At 41.0% G+C, this 17192-nt stretch overlaps 1 protein-coding gene across 1 annotated transcript in view; it reads right to left on the bottom strand.

Moving 5' to 3' along the window:
* Window positions 1–1600: 1600 nt before the first annotated feature.
* Window positions 1601–17192, bottom strand: part of MSANTD3 (Myb/SANT DNA binding domain containing 3) — a 28651-nt gene continuing 13059 nt past the window's right edge. The window contains exons 2-3 of the mRNA XM_070431062.1: window positions 14814–15264; window positions 1601–7054 (exon numbers count right to left, since the gene is read on the bottom strand). Coding sequence (XP_070287163.1) covers window positions 6645–7054; window positions 14814–15231 — 828 coding nt within the window. The 5' untranslated portion in view covers window positions 15232–15264 and the 3' untranslated portion in view covers window positions 1601–6644. The remainder of the gene's footprint in view (window positions 7055–14813; window positions 15265–17192) is intronic.

The raw sequence follows: 17192 nt of genomic DNA on the forward strand, positions 1-17192 counted from the left end.
CCTAGCCGGTTTGGCTCAGTGGATACAGCATCAACCTGCGGACTGAGGGGTCCCAGGTTCGATTCCAGCCAGGGACACATGCCCAGGTTGCGGGCTCAATCCCCAGTGTGGGGCATGCAGGAGGCAGCCAATCAATGATTCTCTCTCATCATTGATGTTTCTATCTCCCTCTCCCTCTCCCTTCCTCTCTGAAATCAATAAAAATATATTTAAAATAAAATAGGTGAAGGGAATTTAAAGATCCTCTCTTCCAACACTTTTATTTTACAAATGAGGAAATCAAGTTAATATCCAGAGAGATGTAGTAAGTTGTCCTCAATCACAAGGTGAGTTACTGGCAAAGCTGGGACCACCGCCCAGGTTCCAGGAATGTGTCCTGATGTCCTATGACCTTGAAGAATGGGTGACACTTCAGCAGCATGGGTGATGAGAAGGGGTTGTAGAGAAGCTGAGAGCACTCCAGGTAGAATTTCACAGAGCCTGGTTCTGAAACCAAGAGAGCAATGAGTATGTTTGCGGAGGGTTGCAGAGTGGGGCAGGCTGGAAGGAGAGATTAGGATGAAGATTCGTGATGGGAGAAGGAAGTCTTGGACTCAGTTTCTTGGTACTCCACTAGTTCCCTTCCCACTTGTGACACTGTGGTAGATTTGATTATTGTGCAAAAATATTCACCTCCTTTTCTTACCTTCTTAGGAGGAGTCTACTTCTCTCCCCTTGACTTTGGGCTCAATCAGAAGACTTGCCTTGGCCAGGGAGATATTAGCAGATATAACACTGAAATTTGAGCTGTGCTCCCACAGTTGGGCTGCCCTCTTGTACTTCTGCAGTCACAACGAGGAGCTTCCCAGAGAGCTTCTACCCCTTCCGCATGGGGCTCAGCGTGACCACATGAGAGTAGGTCTTCCCCAGCTACCCACCAGATTTCCCAGTCGCTGAGTGACTAGAGTGACCACTCTCCAGTCCTGTAGAAAGTATAATACCAGCCCATCTAAAGATACTTTTGAGACTCAAAGATAAGAATCTAGATCCATATGCAGCTCACCAGCACAGTACCAGCCTCTGACCTTCCATTCTTTGTTATTCTGGAAGTTGAATCAGATGATGGGACAGAAAAGGAACTGGAATCTGCTATAACAAGTATCCTTTTGATGAAAACTAATCCATTTTAAATAACAGAATTTGGGATTTTCTCCCCAACAAACCCATTCCAATCAGTGACAACAGTGAGAGAAGCCTTCACACACAATCTGGGGATCTGGATAATGTAGAAATAGAAGTTTCCCATCTAATAATGATAAACTGCACTGTTAGGTTAACACTCAGCTTGCAAATCCAACAATTACATTGTGTAATACAAGTTCAATAGATGTATACTTTAAAAATCTTATGCAAATCACCGTTCTATAAATTGAATCTCATGCTAACTGCACCAAAAGGCTATTTAAGGAAATGCCATGTCGAAATTTTTCACAAATAATCACACTCTTGTATCTGTTATGGAATTTTTCTATACTGGGTGTTCCTAAACCATGGTCTCCCCCCACAGGGCAGTATTCCTGCAGACGGGCATCCATTTCACAATGACAACAATGATGTTAAAATGCTTTACATCACTCTTTATTTCAAAAGTGTTTTGCTAACAGACTAATCTTCACAACATTCAAGGGAGGTAGATAAGTATTACACCACTTTCACAGATGGAAAAACTGAGGCAGAGATTAGCAAATTGTGTTGAAGGGCGTGACATATGGCGCAATTAGGAAAAGAATGTGTTGTAGTCACGGATCCTTGGCGACCTCTCCCATGACTTCTGAAGCAGCGGGTGCAGCCTGGAAGCAAGTCATTGGTAGTGGGGCCAGTTTAAGGCTATACTTCACCTCGCTGACGCCAGATGTTGTCTGCTGTCCTTCAGCAAGTACTTCCCTCACACGCATTTTCACACGACTACATCTCTAAAACAGGGAAAGTGGGAATGTTGTAGGTACAGACAGAGGGGTTGGAGAAACAGGACTGGGCAGGAGGAAAACAGAAGAAAAAACAAACATCTCAACGTGAGGGCAAGAACGAACAGGACCAGCCAGGAAGCTGCCCAACAGAAAGGAAAGCCACCGCGGAAAGGGAGTGTCATTCCATCTGAAAAGCCCAGACATCCAGAAATTCTTTCTATTGAAAGGGTAATTCTTAGCAATGACATTACAGCGCCACTCTTCCTGGCTTTGCCAAATATAATTATCGGGTCCTTCTGACATTCCCAGGAGGCAGGAGAACCACTCCTTTCCCCTGGTCCAGACCCAGTGCTGATATGATTGATCTGACACCGCGGAGGCTGCCGACAACTCAGAAGCACTCTCTCACCATGCCACCCCACTTCCCCTGTTCTCTTAAAAAAAAAAAAGCCAATGCGTTTAGGGGCTGCAACAAGCATACATGGGGAATAACAACCCCTCTCAGCCAGTGCTCCTTTATACAACATGGGACATTTTTTTAAAATGAGATTTATAGACACCATCTGTCTAGAAAATAACTAAAGCTCAAGGTAAAGAAATCATCTTTTCTGAACTTTCTAGTATGAAGTCATTATAAGAGAAGGGGACTGACACACCACCAGCTGCAATGGAGGTGATGATGGCAGAGGCAGTATCAAATGAGTGGGGTGACAAGGACCCAGCAGGGAGGGGCTAACGTGTCAGATGAACAGGCAGCTGAAGAGGCAGGAATCAGAGCAAAGAGGTGACAGCCAAGGAAATGAGAGGAGATGCCAGTGTTTGAGGCAATGCACTAGTTTGTGTGTGGGTCTCTCTTAAGATGGGTCAAAGCCAGAAATGCATCCTTTCTTCATTTCAAGAGGCAGCATCATTATTTTTTAAAATATATTTTTATTGATTTCAGAGAGGAAGGGAGAGGGAGAGAGAAAGAAACATCAATGATGAGCATCATTAATTGGCTGCCTCCTGCACGCCCCCTACTGGGGATCAAGCCCGAAACCCGGGCATGTGCTCTTTACCAGAATCGAACCCGGGACCCTTCAGCCTGCAGGCCGATGCTCTATCCACTGAGCCACACCAGCTAGGGCAAGCATCATTCTTTCAGGCATCTAGCTTTAAACTTTATCCCTCTTCCCCAACAAAAGCAATCAACTGCCCATTCTGTCTGATTCCACTTCTGCAATGCCCTTCACATTGGTCTCCCTCATCTTCTCTACAGCCTCCTCTGGGTCCTCCTATCATCGCATCCTAATCAGGACCAAACCCTCTTACCTCATCTCACGGATCCTAGTCTCCTCTAATCTCAGTCTGTCTTCTAATCTGCCTCCTAGAGCACAACCTATGAACCGGGAGGTCATGGTTTGATTCCCAGTCAATGTGGGGCATGCAGGAGGCAGCCGATCAATGATTCTCATCATTGATGTTTCTGTTTCTTTCTCCCTCTCCCTTCCTTTCTGAAATCAATAACAATATTTTTAAAAATTAAAATGAATTGAGATGGACCTGTTCTTGAATAGAGACACTACAAGTACCCTGTAACGTGACCTGGCTCTAAAGATACAACAAATCCACTCTATAGCTTTGAGGGATGGGGCAGGGGCGGGTAGGTGGGATTTTTTTTTTTTTTAGTCGAGAGACCTAGGACTGAGGTTCTGCTTTGCCATTCACTAGCTATGGGCCTGGTGCCAGGTGGTTCTTCTCTGAGCATTATTTCCTCACTTCTGCATGACCTCACAGGATATGAACTCTACTCCAATGTTTCTCAATCCCCAATTATATATCATAGCCCCCTAAAAAGCTGCCAAAAACTATAGCAGACCAGGCCCCAACCCAGGTCAACTGAATCAGAATCCTCCAGTAGCAGGACCCAGTGGGATTAATTATTTATAAAATACCGTTTCTAATGCACAGCCAAGGTTGAAAACTACTGTTAGAAACTCATAAATACCACTAATGGTAGAACAAGGGGCTTTCGGCTGCTGACTCAATTATCCTTGATTTGTTCAGTGAGGAATTAGTTGGATGCTTTTATAGTTCCATTATGTGTGTGAGCATTTTCTTGTGTCCTACATTGTTGTTTGGGTCAATTCTGAGCAAATAATACCCAGCACACTGTGTACGCAAAGATGTACCTAATCCCAATTTTTTTTAGAATAAGTCAAAGCATCTTAGAGTCCTCTAAAACCTTGCTACAGAGAAGGGTGGTGACCAGACAAGCCGGACTTGGCATAACCTGGGAGCTTGTAAGAAATGCAAAATCTCAGGTCCAGCTGCAGAACCTGCGTATGAACAAGATTTCCAGATGGACAGGTGAGGCAAAGGCAAATTTTTCTCATTCCACACCTGTGCTCCCGAAGGGGCGGGAGGGCATGGAAAGTCAAGTTCTGTCTCTCGTAAACTATTGAAGTTTGGGCCTTTATCCAGATGCTTCTTCACAAAAAGGTCCATTTGGTAAAAACCAAGTTCAGAACACAGATCCTTTCTTTTGAAGATGACTAGTCTTCACAGGGATCCTTTAAATAACCAGTTCCTTTAAGAGATTTAAAATATGATCATGTATAGTCCAGCTGGAATGGCTCAGTGGTTGAGCATCGACCTATGAACAAGGAGGTCATGGTTCGATTCCCGGTCAGGGCACATGCCTGGGTTGTGGGCTGGATCCCCAGTAGGGGGCATGCAGGAGGCAGCCAATAATGATTCCCTCTCATCATTGATGTTTTTTTCCCTCTCTCCCTCTCCCTTCCTCTTTGAAATCAATAAAAATATATTTTTAAAAAATGATAATGTATAAAATGAATTGAAACCCATTTGTTTCATGCAGTTCATAAATAACAAGTATTTGTGTACCTTACTGAACTTACAGTCCCTAAGACCCAAATTCCAAAATTATGAGGGAGGGACGCTTAGCCAATGCAGTAAACTATTGACCCATGCCCTGGGACAATTATGATGTTAGCAGTACCCATCTAACACTGTGCAGACCACCCTATAGTCAAGGAGTTGTAGCAAATTCTAAACATTATCTAGACCAACTCCCTTGCTTTATGGAGTGGAAAGACCACAGTCAAGGATTAAAAGGAGTTACCCAAGGTCCCAGAGCACTTGAGACAGAACCAAGCTCAGAATTCAGGCCCTGACTCCTAGTCCTACACTCCCTCTACAGCTCCTGCCATACCTATTTCTCCTTCCCCAACTCACGGCCTTGAAATCTCATTCTCAGAAGCTGCTGACCAGCCGTAACTGTCACTTCCCTTCTGCCAGCTACTGCTGTGCCCAACTCGCAGGGCTGTTTTTAACACTAGGCTGCAGGAGAAGCCATATCACAGCTCAACCAATATATCCATTTATCAATCCATATTTCCAAATAAGTTGATAATGGGTTCTTAAAAGCCCAATGCTAACTGTGTAATGTAAACTATGTAGCATCACTATTAGCTAGCACCAGGAGCACGCTGAGGGAAGGATCCTACGGTGGCTAAAGATTAGAAACAAGGGCAACCGTTAACTCAATAGTACAACGTAGGGGGAAAACTACAGAGGGAAGGCCAAAGCTGGCACACAGTGGGGGAGGCAGCACCTTTAAAGAACATACACAATGTGACTATAAAATTGCAAGTCTTTTCTTTTAATAAAACAAACATGACAGGATGTAGAAATCTAAACGAAATTTCTCCCTCAAAGTAGCTGCATTCTTAGTTCCAACCGTGCTCCCTTTGTTGGCGACATTATTTGAACTCCTCTTTGGGGAAAGACCTTAAAAAGGCCAAAAAAAAAAAAAGTAAAAGGCAGTGGAGGAGCCACATCAGGATAATATCCTTCTACATGCTGGGCTGTTTAAAATCAGAAAGTCACCCAGCTGGCATGGCTCAGTGGTTGAGTGTTGACCTATGAACCAGGAGGTCAAGGTTCAATTCCCAGTCATGACATATGCCTGAGTTGCAGGCTTGATCCCCAGTTGGGGCATGTGGAAGGCGGCCGATCAATGATTCTCTCTCATCATTGGGGTTTCTATCTCTCCCTCCCTCTCTCTTCCTCTCTGAAATCGATAAAAATATATTTAAAAATAAAATAAAGTAATACAATAAAATAAAATCAGGAAGTCCACACTCAGAGGATACGACTGGAAAATGAACGAGGTGCTGCAGCTCTCATGGAGGTTCCCTAAAGACCTCTAGCAAGTGCTGAGCGACAGCTTCACCACTTGGAGAGACGTGGGGCCTCCTGGGACAGCCACGTTCAATGGGAGGGCATCATTGGGACAGAAAAGTTCTACTGTCTGGTAAAAAAAAAAAAAAAAAAAAAAAAAAAAAGGAAAGAAAAAGAAATCAGCCACACTCCTTTATAGTCACACTTGCATTGGATTTAAAAAAAAAAATACAACACTCACACAGGGTTCTTGTATGAATTCTAATTAAGAGACATTACATTCAGAATGATAGCACTCATAGTGATAATTTTCTGAAGACTATAACAGCTTCTTGGCCACGGAAGGGGTACAGAGGGTGCAGCTGTTTACCTGAACGTATTCTTAAATAAGTGACTACTACCACTCTACGTTTCCTAGTTGTAGCTCTGTTACAGGTGACTGACCGCAAGTTCATGTTCCAGACTTTCTTTGCCAATACAGATCAAAACCACAAGGGAGCCACCCTCGCAGTCTTAGGGTGAATTGGGAAAGGGCCGGTTAAATGAGGAAACAGGCCATTCCTTGGTAAAAGTTTGTAGTTTTCTTTCCCAATACATCTTCTTTTTATTGAGAACTTCCATTTTTATCCTGTGTTCCTCCTCTGCCATCTCACACTCTCGCTCTATCTGCTGGATTTTGGCCACATGCACCTCATTCATTTGTATCAGCTGCAGTTGTAAGATGGACATTTGTTGATGGTGTTCTTCCTCATGCATCTTTTTTAAAGCACCTTCCTGAGAGGTTTTGCTCCTGTAGTTTTTATTGGCTGTTATTCTGACAGCTGAACACGAGGGTTCAGGTTGAGAGGTCCCCTCACATACTGGAAAATGTATGAACTCTTTCTCATCATCGCACAGTTCTCTATTTGAAACAGCAAATGATTCTGAAAAACAGTAGCAGAAAACATATGTTCAAAGATTTTACAGGCAGAGAGCAAATCATCCTATTTCAAAGACAGGGTCCCCCAGTACAGGATGTATCTGAAATAGCATCTGATTTGGCCTGCATGTCTACACGTACCCTTGCCACACCTGACTTTTTAAAAACCCATAAATCCAAAGCAATTTTCCCTTAAGAAGTAATAATAAGGTGTTTCATCATGTCATTTCTAGAACTGCAGACTGTGGGAACAGGGTCAGAGACAGCTTAATCAAAATCGATGATCCTGTTATGTTGATGTAAGTTCTAAACTGAAGTGTGCACAACTCCGAAAGAGCAGAAAACCACAGTACAAGGCCAACAGTGGGTTTTGAGCTTAAGTTCTCCCTCAGTCTGATCTCCTTTGCTCAATTCCTCATCCAGCCATGAACACGTGTTCCAAGTCCAAAAGAGTGTCATCGCTCTGTTTCCTGGTCACTACCTTTCCCCTGGGTAGTTATCTCATTAATGTTCCTTCTTGCGAAATGAGCCTATCCTCCCTGGCTTAGCTTCCTTCAATCTGTATTTGACAGTTACCGCTAACACTGCCACCTAGGGGTAAATATTCAGATCCAAAGACCCTTGTCAATGTCCTGCTTAGGTAACCTCTCCCTAGCACTTGACATACTTTTTGAAATGTCTTCCCCTCTATTAGCTTCTAAACCATCACCTAAATTTTCTACAACTTCCTCACCGATTGCTTCTTCACAAGTCGCCTTTCGGGACTCAGACTCTTGTTCCACCCACCTCTAACCTTTTAATACTCCCCCAAGGTTCTTCTCTTTGGCTGTTTTCAATCTACCCTAAGTAACCCTTATAATCTGGTTCTAACCTTCCTTTATCTTCTTTTCTTACTCTTCAAAATATCCTGTGCACCCTTCAATTACCACAAACTACTCACATTCTTAAAGGCCATGCTTTTCTTCACTATTCTGACTCACTGTTCCTTCAACCTGAAGTTGGATTATCCGTCCCCCCGCCCCCCAACTCACTCAAACACACACTCTTACTCCATTCTCCCTTTTTCAACCTCCCCCCAACTCCTACTTCCCTCAGGATCAATGCCACTTGCTCTGAGAACCCTGAGCTCTCTCCTTTCCCTACACTTACTCTTCTGTTACAGCACTTAACACATATGGGGTGGGGCAAAAGTAAGTTTACAGTTGTTCATACAGAAAATAATACAATAATTATTAAAGACTAATACAAGAATAAAGTCTGTGTTTTGCATACCCTGTACTAGTATTATTTTGGGACCATGCTTTATTCATGTCTTTTATCATTGAGACCAATGACTTTACCTGGTACACAGTGGGTACCTGGTAAATATTTACTGTCTGAAGCCTTGAACAAAAGGGGGGAAAAGCATATGATACAAAATTATGCCATTTTCGGTGGTGCCACGTTGACACTACTATTTTTATAGGGCAATGACATTAGTATGAATCAGGGAGTTTCAATAAGGAAGCCACTAAACCATGGAGTCTTCCCAAGGCTTTCTTGGGAAGTTTTACACTTTCAATAATGAGAATTGTCTTCTTGGAGAAAAATACTATCTATTTATTCACAAGAGTTGATTACATTATTATGTCCACTCCATTATTCCAGAAGATAGGATGCTGTACATGTTAATGGCTAGTGGGGGAACTCACAATACTCTGTTAGTAAAAGGAAAATGGCTACTGTTTAAATCATTTCATTACAAGGGGTTGAGTAACAAGCATAACTAATCCCTAATTGAGGTTAAAGAAAAGATAAAAATTTTACTTTTGAAAGAGAAGGTTAAAAAGAGTACTTCTGGCCCGGCTGGTGTGGCTCATTGTTTGAGCATCGACCTATGAACCAGGAGGTCACTGACAGTTTGATTCCCAGTCAGCACACATGCCCGGGTCCGGGCTTGATCCCCAATGGGGAGCATGCAGGAGGCAGCCAATCACTGCTTCTCTCTCATCATTGATGTTTCTATCTCTCTCTCCCTCTCCCTTCTTCTCTGAAATACATATATATATATATATATATATATATATATATATATGTATATATATATATATATGTATATATATATATATATATATACATATATATATATATATATATATATATATATAAAAGGAATACTTCTATATCATGCAGAGATAATGAAAATGTCTCCCTAGGAATCTTTCCCAAGTCCAATGGCCCCGGCCTCCACCAGATGTCCTTCCTTCATGCTGCCACTGCCTCCTGAGCTTATGTCTGGCAGAGCACTTGTTCAAGCTGAAGCTTTAACTAGAATACTTTGAACAAAGAGACTAGCTTTTATTCATCCTCATAAAGAAGCCAGCACAGGGCCCAGTACACTGCTGGGCCTGTAAGAAATGTGTGGGGGACAAACTGGCTCCCACACAGCACAGCTAGGTGGAAAGAGCCGAGGCTCAGGACAAAGCAATGGGACACTAAGAATAGGTCCCTCAGATATGAGCATCAACGGTGAAGTGAATTACCTCATCCGTTTCCTTTCTAGTCTTAGATCTGAAAGTACCTTCTTTGAAGACTGGACACAGATATTTTTTGGTACCTGTAGCCTCTTTTCTCTTTGATTTCATTCCGGAGGATACTCCTGAGTTTATGCCCTCACAATCACTCCTCTCTCCCAATATCTAAATGCTCATTTTTATCTCAACAATTCTAGGCTTTAGGGAGATGATGATGATGATGATGATGATGATGATGTCAGCAGCTACTATTTTCAGGCACTAGGCTAGTGTTTTACAGGCATTACCTCATTTAATCCTTACAACAGCCCACTGAAGGAGGTATTATTACAGAACATCAAACACAACATCCAAAGTGGCTAGTTGAAAGAATCAGGATTCCAATCCAGGGCTTCACCATTCCAAAATCCAAGCTCAACTAGCACAACACCTAGCCTCTCACTACTTCACTTGCTCAGCTGATCAATTATGTACCTTGAAATGCAGCCTCCGCACTGTATTCACTACAAAACTATCTATTATTAAGAATGTAGATGTATATTCCAAATTTTGATCTCCAAATCTCTCTCTAGAGCTGTGAACATGAAGACAGTATGTTCATGTCTGGGAGCAGAGAAATGACTGTATGTTACAACAATCCTTATTTAGCTTAAATGTGTGCTAACATACATATTTTAAAGAAAAAAGAAAGCCAGGACTCTTGAGGAGACTCTAGCAGGAGCGGGGGCCTAAAACTAGAGAAGCCTGATGAAGTAGTTAATTAACTCTCACACAAATATTAGCTCCCATGAATGAAAGCTAGTGTTCAGATGGGGAGAATCTTCTCTTAATTGGAAAAAGACTACCCTGGGAACGGCAAACACACACCATGTAATCTCTCTCCCAGGTAAAACAAAGCCACCCGAAGCAGAAAACAACTCAATCTTGTGCAAAATGGATATGAAGGCCTAAGGGCTTCCCTGGGACCAGAGAACACAGTCAAGGGAGCATTCTTTCATTTGGGCAACTCGAGTGAATTTAATACCAGCAGGAAAAGCCTACTATGGCAGTTAAAGAATGGAAAAGAAACTGTGTTCAGGCCAAACACCAGCTCTTCTCAACACAACAAAGGAAACAGGACTGACTGGGAGAATGAATAAATAAAAGGTGATAGATGCACAATATGCAATATTATGCATCAACTAAGAAAACAAATCAGACTGACATGCTGCAATGGGAATGGATCTTAAAAACATTATTCTAAGAGAAAAAATGGCAAGAAAATGGTATCTATAGCACAATTTCTAATCTATTTAAATGAGGAAAAATATGTGCACAAAACAGCAATGCATGCTTTCAAGAACATGTGAGAGAACAATTAGATGATGAAGGGATAGGAGAAGAGAAGGAAAGTGCTGAATGGTGAATAAACATATAAGCAACACAAAAAGTGGGCTTTTCCCAGACCAGTGATGCCGGTGTGCCATGAGTGGCAATATAATCCAGTACTCTATACTTGAGTTCTCACCCCAGAAGAAGAAAGTTGGAGTAAATAGTGGTAAGAGTGGAATTCATTAAGGAATGTTTTTGTGTTAATTACAGCTTTGAGTACCCATGTCTGCATTATTTAAATATAGCTTTATAATAAATAACAGCATGTGATATTAACTGTAAGTTCTCTTAAGATATCTAAATACTATCTGAACGCTTAGTTTGCTTAAATATATTTGACATTTGTCATCCTACCGTCCTAACCACTTCCAGCATATTTTGTGGTTTCCCTTAGTTTGTTCTGCAAACATGCTCCCGAAAGATAATCTCACTTATCTTAAAATGGAAGATAAGTATCAAAGCCAAATTATCAAATATCAATCAACAGAATACAAAGTGTTTTAACATATTTAAGGGAGGAATACGGGTTTTTTGAAAATACATTAAGTGTTAAACTTACATTTTAACACTAATGAGTTCAAATACAGATGTACATTCAAGAAAGTCATTGACAAAGCTAATACTATCCCGGGTACAGTGATGAAGATGACAAAGGTGAAATTATCTCACACACAAAAAATTGTTGAAGGGAGGCCTCTAGTGGAATACTGTAAGGCTCCATCCTGGTTAATAAAGTCCCACAATTCTCTGAGTGCCTAATTCTGCAACAGGTACTCTGCAATGTGCTAAAACAGTGCTGCCCTATAGAAATATAATATAAGCTACATATGTGATTTTAAATTCTCATACCACATTAAAGGAGGTTAAACTAATTATAGTAAAATGTTTTTAAGTCCCACATTTCTAAAATATTATCATTTCAATATGTAACTGATATAAAAATTATTAGTAAGAGATTTTACATCTTTTTTTGGTACTAAGTCTTCAAGATACAGGGTGTTTATTATAGCATGTCTCAATTCGGTCTACCCCCATTTCAAGGGCTTACTAGCCTCGTGTGACTTATAACTATTGTATTGGACAGCACAGTGTAAGAGATATTAACTAAAGAAAAACACATACATATGCACATGTGCACACACACACACACACACACACACACACTCCATGTGTCAAAATACACATGATGGAATGAGAGCCATAACCCTATTGCATATTTTCAACCTTTTTCCCACCAGGACCCAGAAGGAATGATTGACAAGTTCAGCTTTCTTTTTATTTCCTAAAAGTAAATTAAATGCAAAATGAGTTGGGTAACACCAAAGCTGTTTTAATGTATAGAAAGAGTTCCAGTACCTTATCTACTTGTGTTAATGGATTACTTTGGACACACTCCCCAACTAACAAAGCACCATGGTTCTCTGCCATACTACAAATTTGACCTGGAGATAGGAACAGGTAGCATTTGGCTATACTTCAATAATCACCAGCAAAAAGAGAAGTCTCACGTGCCATATATGTACAAACATCCAATTTAATATCAATCTCTTTTACAAGTTGGTGTCTACCAAATGTCATGACAGGAAGGACACTGAGAGTCCATATTTATCCCCTTCTTGCTGGAAACTTGTCAATTGTGTTTATGAATACACGAATTATATCATTTCCTCCCAAAAGAAAGAGAAAAACACTTATGAACTTTCTAGATCCTACCCTAAAATTTGAAAATGGGGGGGAATGAGACTGTCCTCTTAGAACAACCCTTGAAATCAATACACAATAATACAGATCAAAAATTTGCAAAGTGAACTACAGCAGTCCACACCAGCACCTTCCTAGGTAACATCTCCCAGGGAACATAAATAATTTGAAAAGTAGCCCTGCTGATTCACCTCCTTCCCTCCCACCCCAGCACCAGTCCCTTCACTGCCTCACAGGGACAGAATGGCTCCAAGGTCAGCAAGATGGAGAGTAGCTGGCTGAAGCTACAAACATCTCGAAAATAAGGGCACTATTAGCAGTGGGCCTCATCCCTACAGAAGCAGCAACGAGAAGGGGCAGAACAGAGAGCTGACAGGTGTCCACATAAACACTGTTTGCTGGAAGGTACTGTGGCTTAGGACTCAAGAATCAAAATTCAGACACAGGGCTCCTACAACTGGAAAATGATGCATGATGCGCATGACTTTAACCACCGTGCTTGCTCAACTGGCTTCCTGGACTTAACCTTGATCAGATGATCAGCAAGCAAACTTCTTTTTAAATATATTTTTATTGATTTCAGAAAGGAAGGGAGAGGGATGGAAACATCAATAATTAGAGAGAATCATTTATCAGCTGCCTCCTGCACGTACCCTACAGGGGATCGAGCTTGCAACCCAGGCATATGTCCTTGACTGGAATTGAACCTGGGACCCTTCAGTCTCCAGGCCAACACTCTATCCACTGAGCCAAACCAGCTAGGGCAGCAAGCAAACTTTTGGTTGTAACTTAAGTTCTCAGGATAATCTGCCTACAGGGGGAAAAAAAGTGCTAAACAAAACGTGTTATTGAGTTCACTTGGTTATTATCTTTTTCACCCTACACGGATAACACTCTGACTCTTAATTAACTAGTCCCTCAGGACTCAAACTACTCTGGGGACACTAATAAGTGAATTTCTCATCCTGCAAGCCACAAATCAGAAGTTCCTGTTGCTGTGTCTTTAGCACACCTTATGAGCAGCCTTCTCATCTTCCCAGAAATTATTAAGTGTGTCTTGAGCAAAGTACAATGAATCTTCATATAAACTAGCCATTCTTATCTTAAAAGAGGCAGGAATTACTGCATTCTCTCACCCTCTCCTTGCCTGGAGACATTTCAATAGCCCCTTAATTCCAACCTTTTAAAGCTATGACATACTATCATTACTTCCTTGATTATATGACATCTTTTCCTTCCTGAAGAACTCTATTACTTTGGACACACTCCCCATGCTATATAACAGTGATGGCGAACCTATGACACGCGTGTCAGAGGTGACATGCGAACTCATTTTTTTGGTTGATTTTTCTTTGTTAAACGGCATTTAAATATATAAAATAAATATCAGAAATATAAGTCTTTGTTTTACTATGGTTGCAAATATCAAAAAATTTCTATATGTGACACGGCACCAGAGTTAAGTTAGGGTTTTTCAAAATGCTGACACGCTGAGCTCAAAAGGTTCGCCATCACTGCTATATAACATGTTTATCTTTTCAACGAAAGTATATTAAAAAGAACATATTTTTTTCCCAGAATTCCTCAAGCTACCAGGAGTGCCGCAAACCAAAACTGTAGATCACAATATAATAGTGGGTGGAAATACTGTTTTTTAATCTGGGTGAATGCTAAATGGGTATTTGCTCTATTAGTCTCACAACTTGAATTAAGTCTGAAATAGTTCACTCTTTTAATGTGGCCTTTTGCATGACTTAATGCAGTGCTTTGCACATTATCGGTCCTCAAGAAGCACTTCTTTGGAAAAAAAAAAAAAGATCGAATGAATGAAATAAACCTTCGAACAAATCCACTTCAATATATCTGAGATAGGTTAAGATGAGCAACTAAAGTACTTCATTAATGACAACTATATTCATGTAGCCCCTTCGTTTTCCTTATTCTTAAGTAACAATAGCGATAAGAGAGATAGTAAAGGGATATAAACAAGTACTTTTGTTTTTATGGACTATGTGACTTGAATGTTCTACATACATGGGAGACTTTGAATTGGGAAACTCAGGTGTGATGTGCAAGTTTCTTTTTTATCAAGTCCCTTAGAATTCAGGATTTTAAAATTCACACGTTGAACAGGTACCCAGCGAGAACATGCAAGCCGAGCTCAGGGCCATACCATACCTTGGGCGGCGGCATCAGGGTGGTACTCGGGCTCTTCCTCGGGAGGGCTCTGCAGGAAGTAGAGCTGCTCGGGCAGCATGCTGGCGATCTTCTCCTTCCCCAGCATGTGGCTACTCAGAAGTGGGCTGACGCTGCGTTTCACTTTCTCTCTCCTTTCATGGGCCATAATTTTTTTCGTCCGAGCCTTGATGTTCTCCCAGCACTTCTTCAGCTGCTTGAAATCCCGCAGTGACACGCTGGGCTGAGAGTTGTACTCGTGGGCCAGCGCCTGCCAGGTCCGTTGCTTGAGGGCAATAGTTCGCGCATCGCTTTTCTTACATTCCAGCACATACTTGTACTTTTCGACCAAAGCCAGCAGGATGCTCTTTTCCAATTCTGAGAAGTATTTGGCAGGTTTTATAATTTCGTTGTTTTGCATTTTCCACTCTATTTCTCCTGGCCGTTAGCTATCCTGTAAAGGGAAGGAGGAAACAATCATTACGAATGCCAGGAATAAAAATGTCAGCAAATCACTTAAAGCTAATCCCTGATTTGATCCCCTTGTCTGAAACACAGCACTCCTTTCTTTTCTGCTAATGGTGACTTAGGGCAGTCTCAGGAAAACAGAAGTTTACTCGGAGTGGGGTTTTAGTACTTCATAGATGTTCGAGTAGGTCCTGTGTTGGAGGCCTTGGCCATTCTGAGAATATCAGCAGAAATATAAAAGTTGGACATCCTTTATGGAGCTTCAATATGGAACTCTAATTTGTTAACTTATCTATTCCTGCTTCATGTGAGGACACTGATTACTCCCCGAGTTCAGAATGTTAGGCAGCTTTTCAACTAAACAGCTTTCTCTAAGTTTTGTCACAGCTGAAGACCAAGAAGCCACTGTGTAACCAAATATAAGAGCTCATGTAAACACTATCAAGATTTCAGAATCACCAAGAAATCACCCCAAACACCTGACATTTCCATCACTATGTCTGTGACCTTGAATACAGCCAAGCTCCTAGGCTGTGGTTGTCAAACCGTGGCTCACGAGCCACATGTGGCTCTTTGGCCCCTTCAGTGTGGCTCTTCCACAAAATACCACGTACAGGCGCGCACATGCAGTGCGATTGAAACTTTGTGGCCCATGTGCAAAAGTCGGTATTTTGTGGAAGAGCCGGTATTTTGTGGAAGAGCCACACTGAAGGGGCCAAAGAGCTGCATGTGGCTCGCGAGGCGCAGTTTGCCGACCACTGGAGGAACCTCAGTTTCTTCATCTTTAAAATGAGGGCTTGAAATCTGTGATCCTCAAGGTCTAAAAGCCATGTTAAAGTGTACAATCCTATGTAAATAATTTATATCATTTCAGAAGTGAAAGGGCCCGGGCACTGAGCCCAATACCTCCTTTTATTTCTTTTTTTTTTTCTGGACATTTCATACAAATGGAATCATACAATATGAGGTCTTTTGTGACTGGCTTCTTTCACTTAGCACAGTGATTTTCAACCTTTTTCATCTCATGATACACGTAAACATATTACTAAAATTCTGTGGCACACCAAAAAATGTATTTTTTGACAATCTGACAGACATAGGTATAATTTTTATTTAACTCTGGACAACTCTTGTTGTATTGGCTGTTGTCATTTTTAAAATTTGATTAAGCTAAGGGAAAAGAGGTCCGTGCCCCTGACTAAATAGTTAGGTATTGCATGTTTTAAAAATTCTTGTAGCACACCGATTGAAAATCTCTGACTTAACATAATGTATTCAATGTATATCTACCCTGCAGCATGTATCAATACTTCATTCCTTTTTACTGCCAAATGATATTATGGATATAGCACATCTTATTTATCCATCTATCCATTAATGAATTTTTATTAAGATATAATTGATATAAAACATTTATTATTTTCAGGTGTGCAACATAATGATTTGCTATATAGAGAGCAAAATCACCACAATAAGTCTAGTTAACATCCATTAAACCACATAGCCACAATTTTTTTCTTATAATGAGAACTTTGAAGATCTACTCTCTTAGCAACTTTCAAATAACCAATACAGTATTACTAATGATAATTACCATGCTGTACATTACATGCCTAGGACTTAACTATTTTATAACTGAAAGTTTGTACCTTTTGACCATCTTCACCCATTTTGCCCACCCTCTACCTCTTGCCACCTCTATCTCTGGCAACTGCCAATCTGTTCTCTGTATCTATGAATGTGTTCCTTTTTAAAGATTCCACATACAAGTGAGATTACACATTATTTGTCTTCCTCTGTTTGACTTATTTCACTTAGCATAATGCCCTCAAGGCCCATCCATGTTGCCACAAATGGCATAATTTCCTTTTTTTGTAGCTGAATAATATTTCATTACATATTTATATACATATA

The sequence above is a fragment of the Myotis yumanensis genome, unplaced genomic scaffold, assembly GCF_028538775.1.
Source record: "Myotis yumanensis isolate MYYU_CA2020_CCGP unplaced genomic scaffold, mMyoYum1.0.hap1 SCAF_12, whole genome shotgun sequence".
NCBI classification, from domain to species: Eukaryota; Metazoa; Chordata; class Mammalia; order Chiroptera; family Vespertilionidae; genus Myotis; species Myotis yumanensis.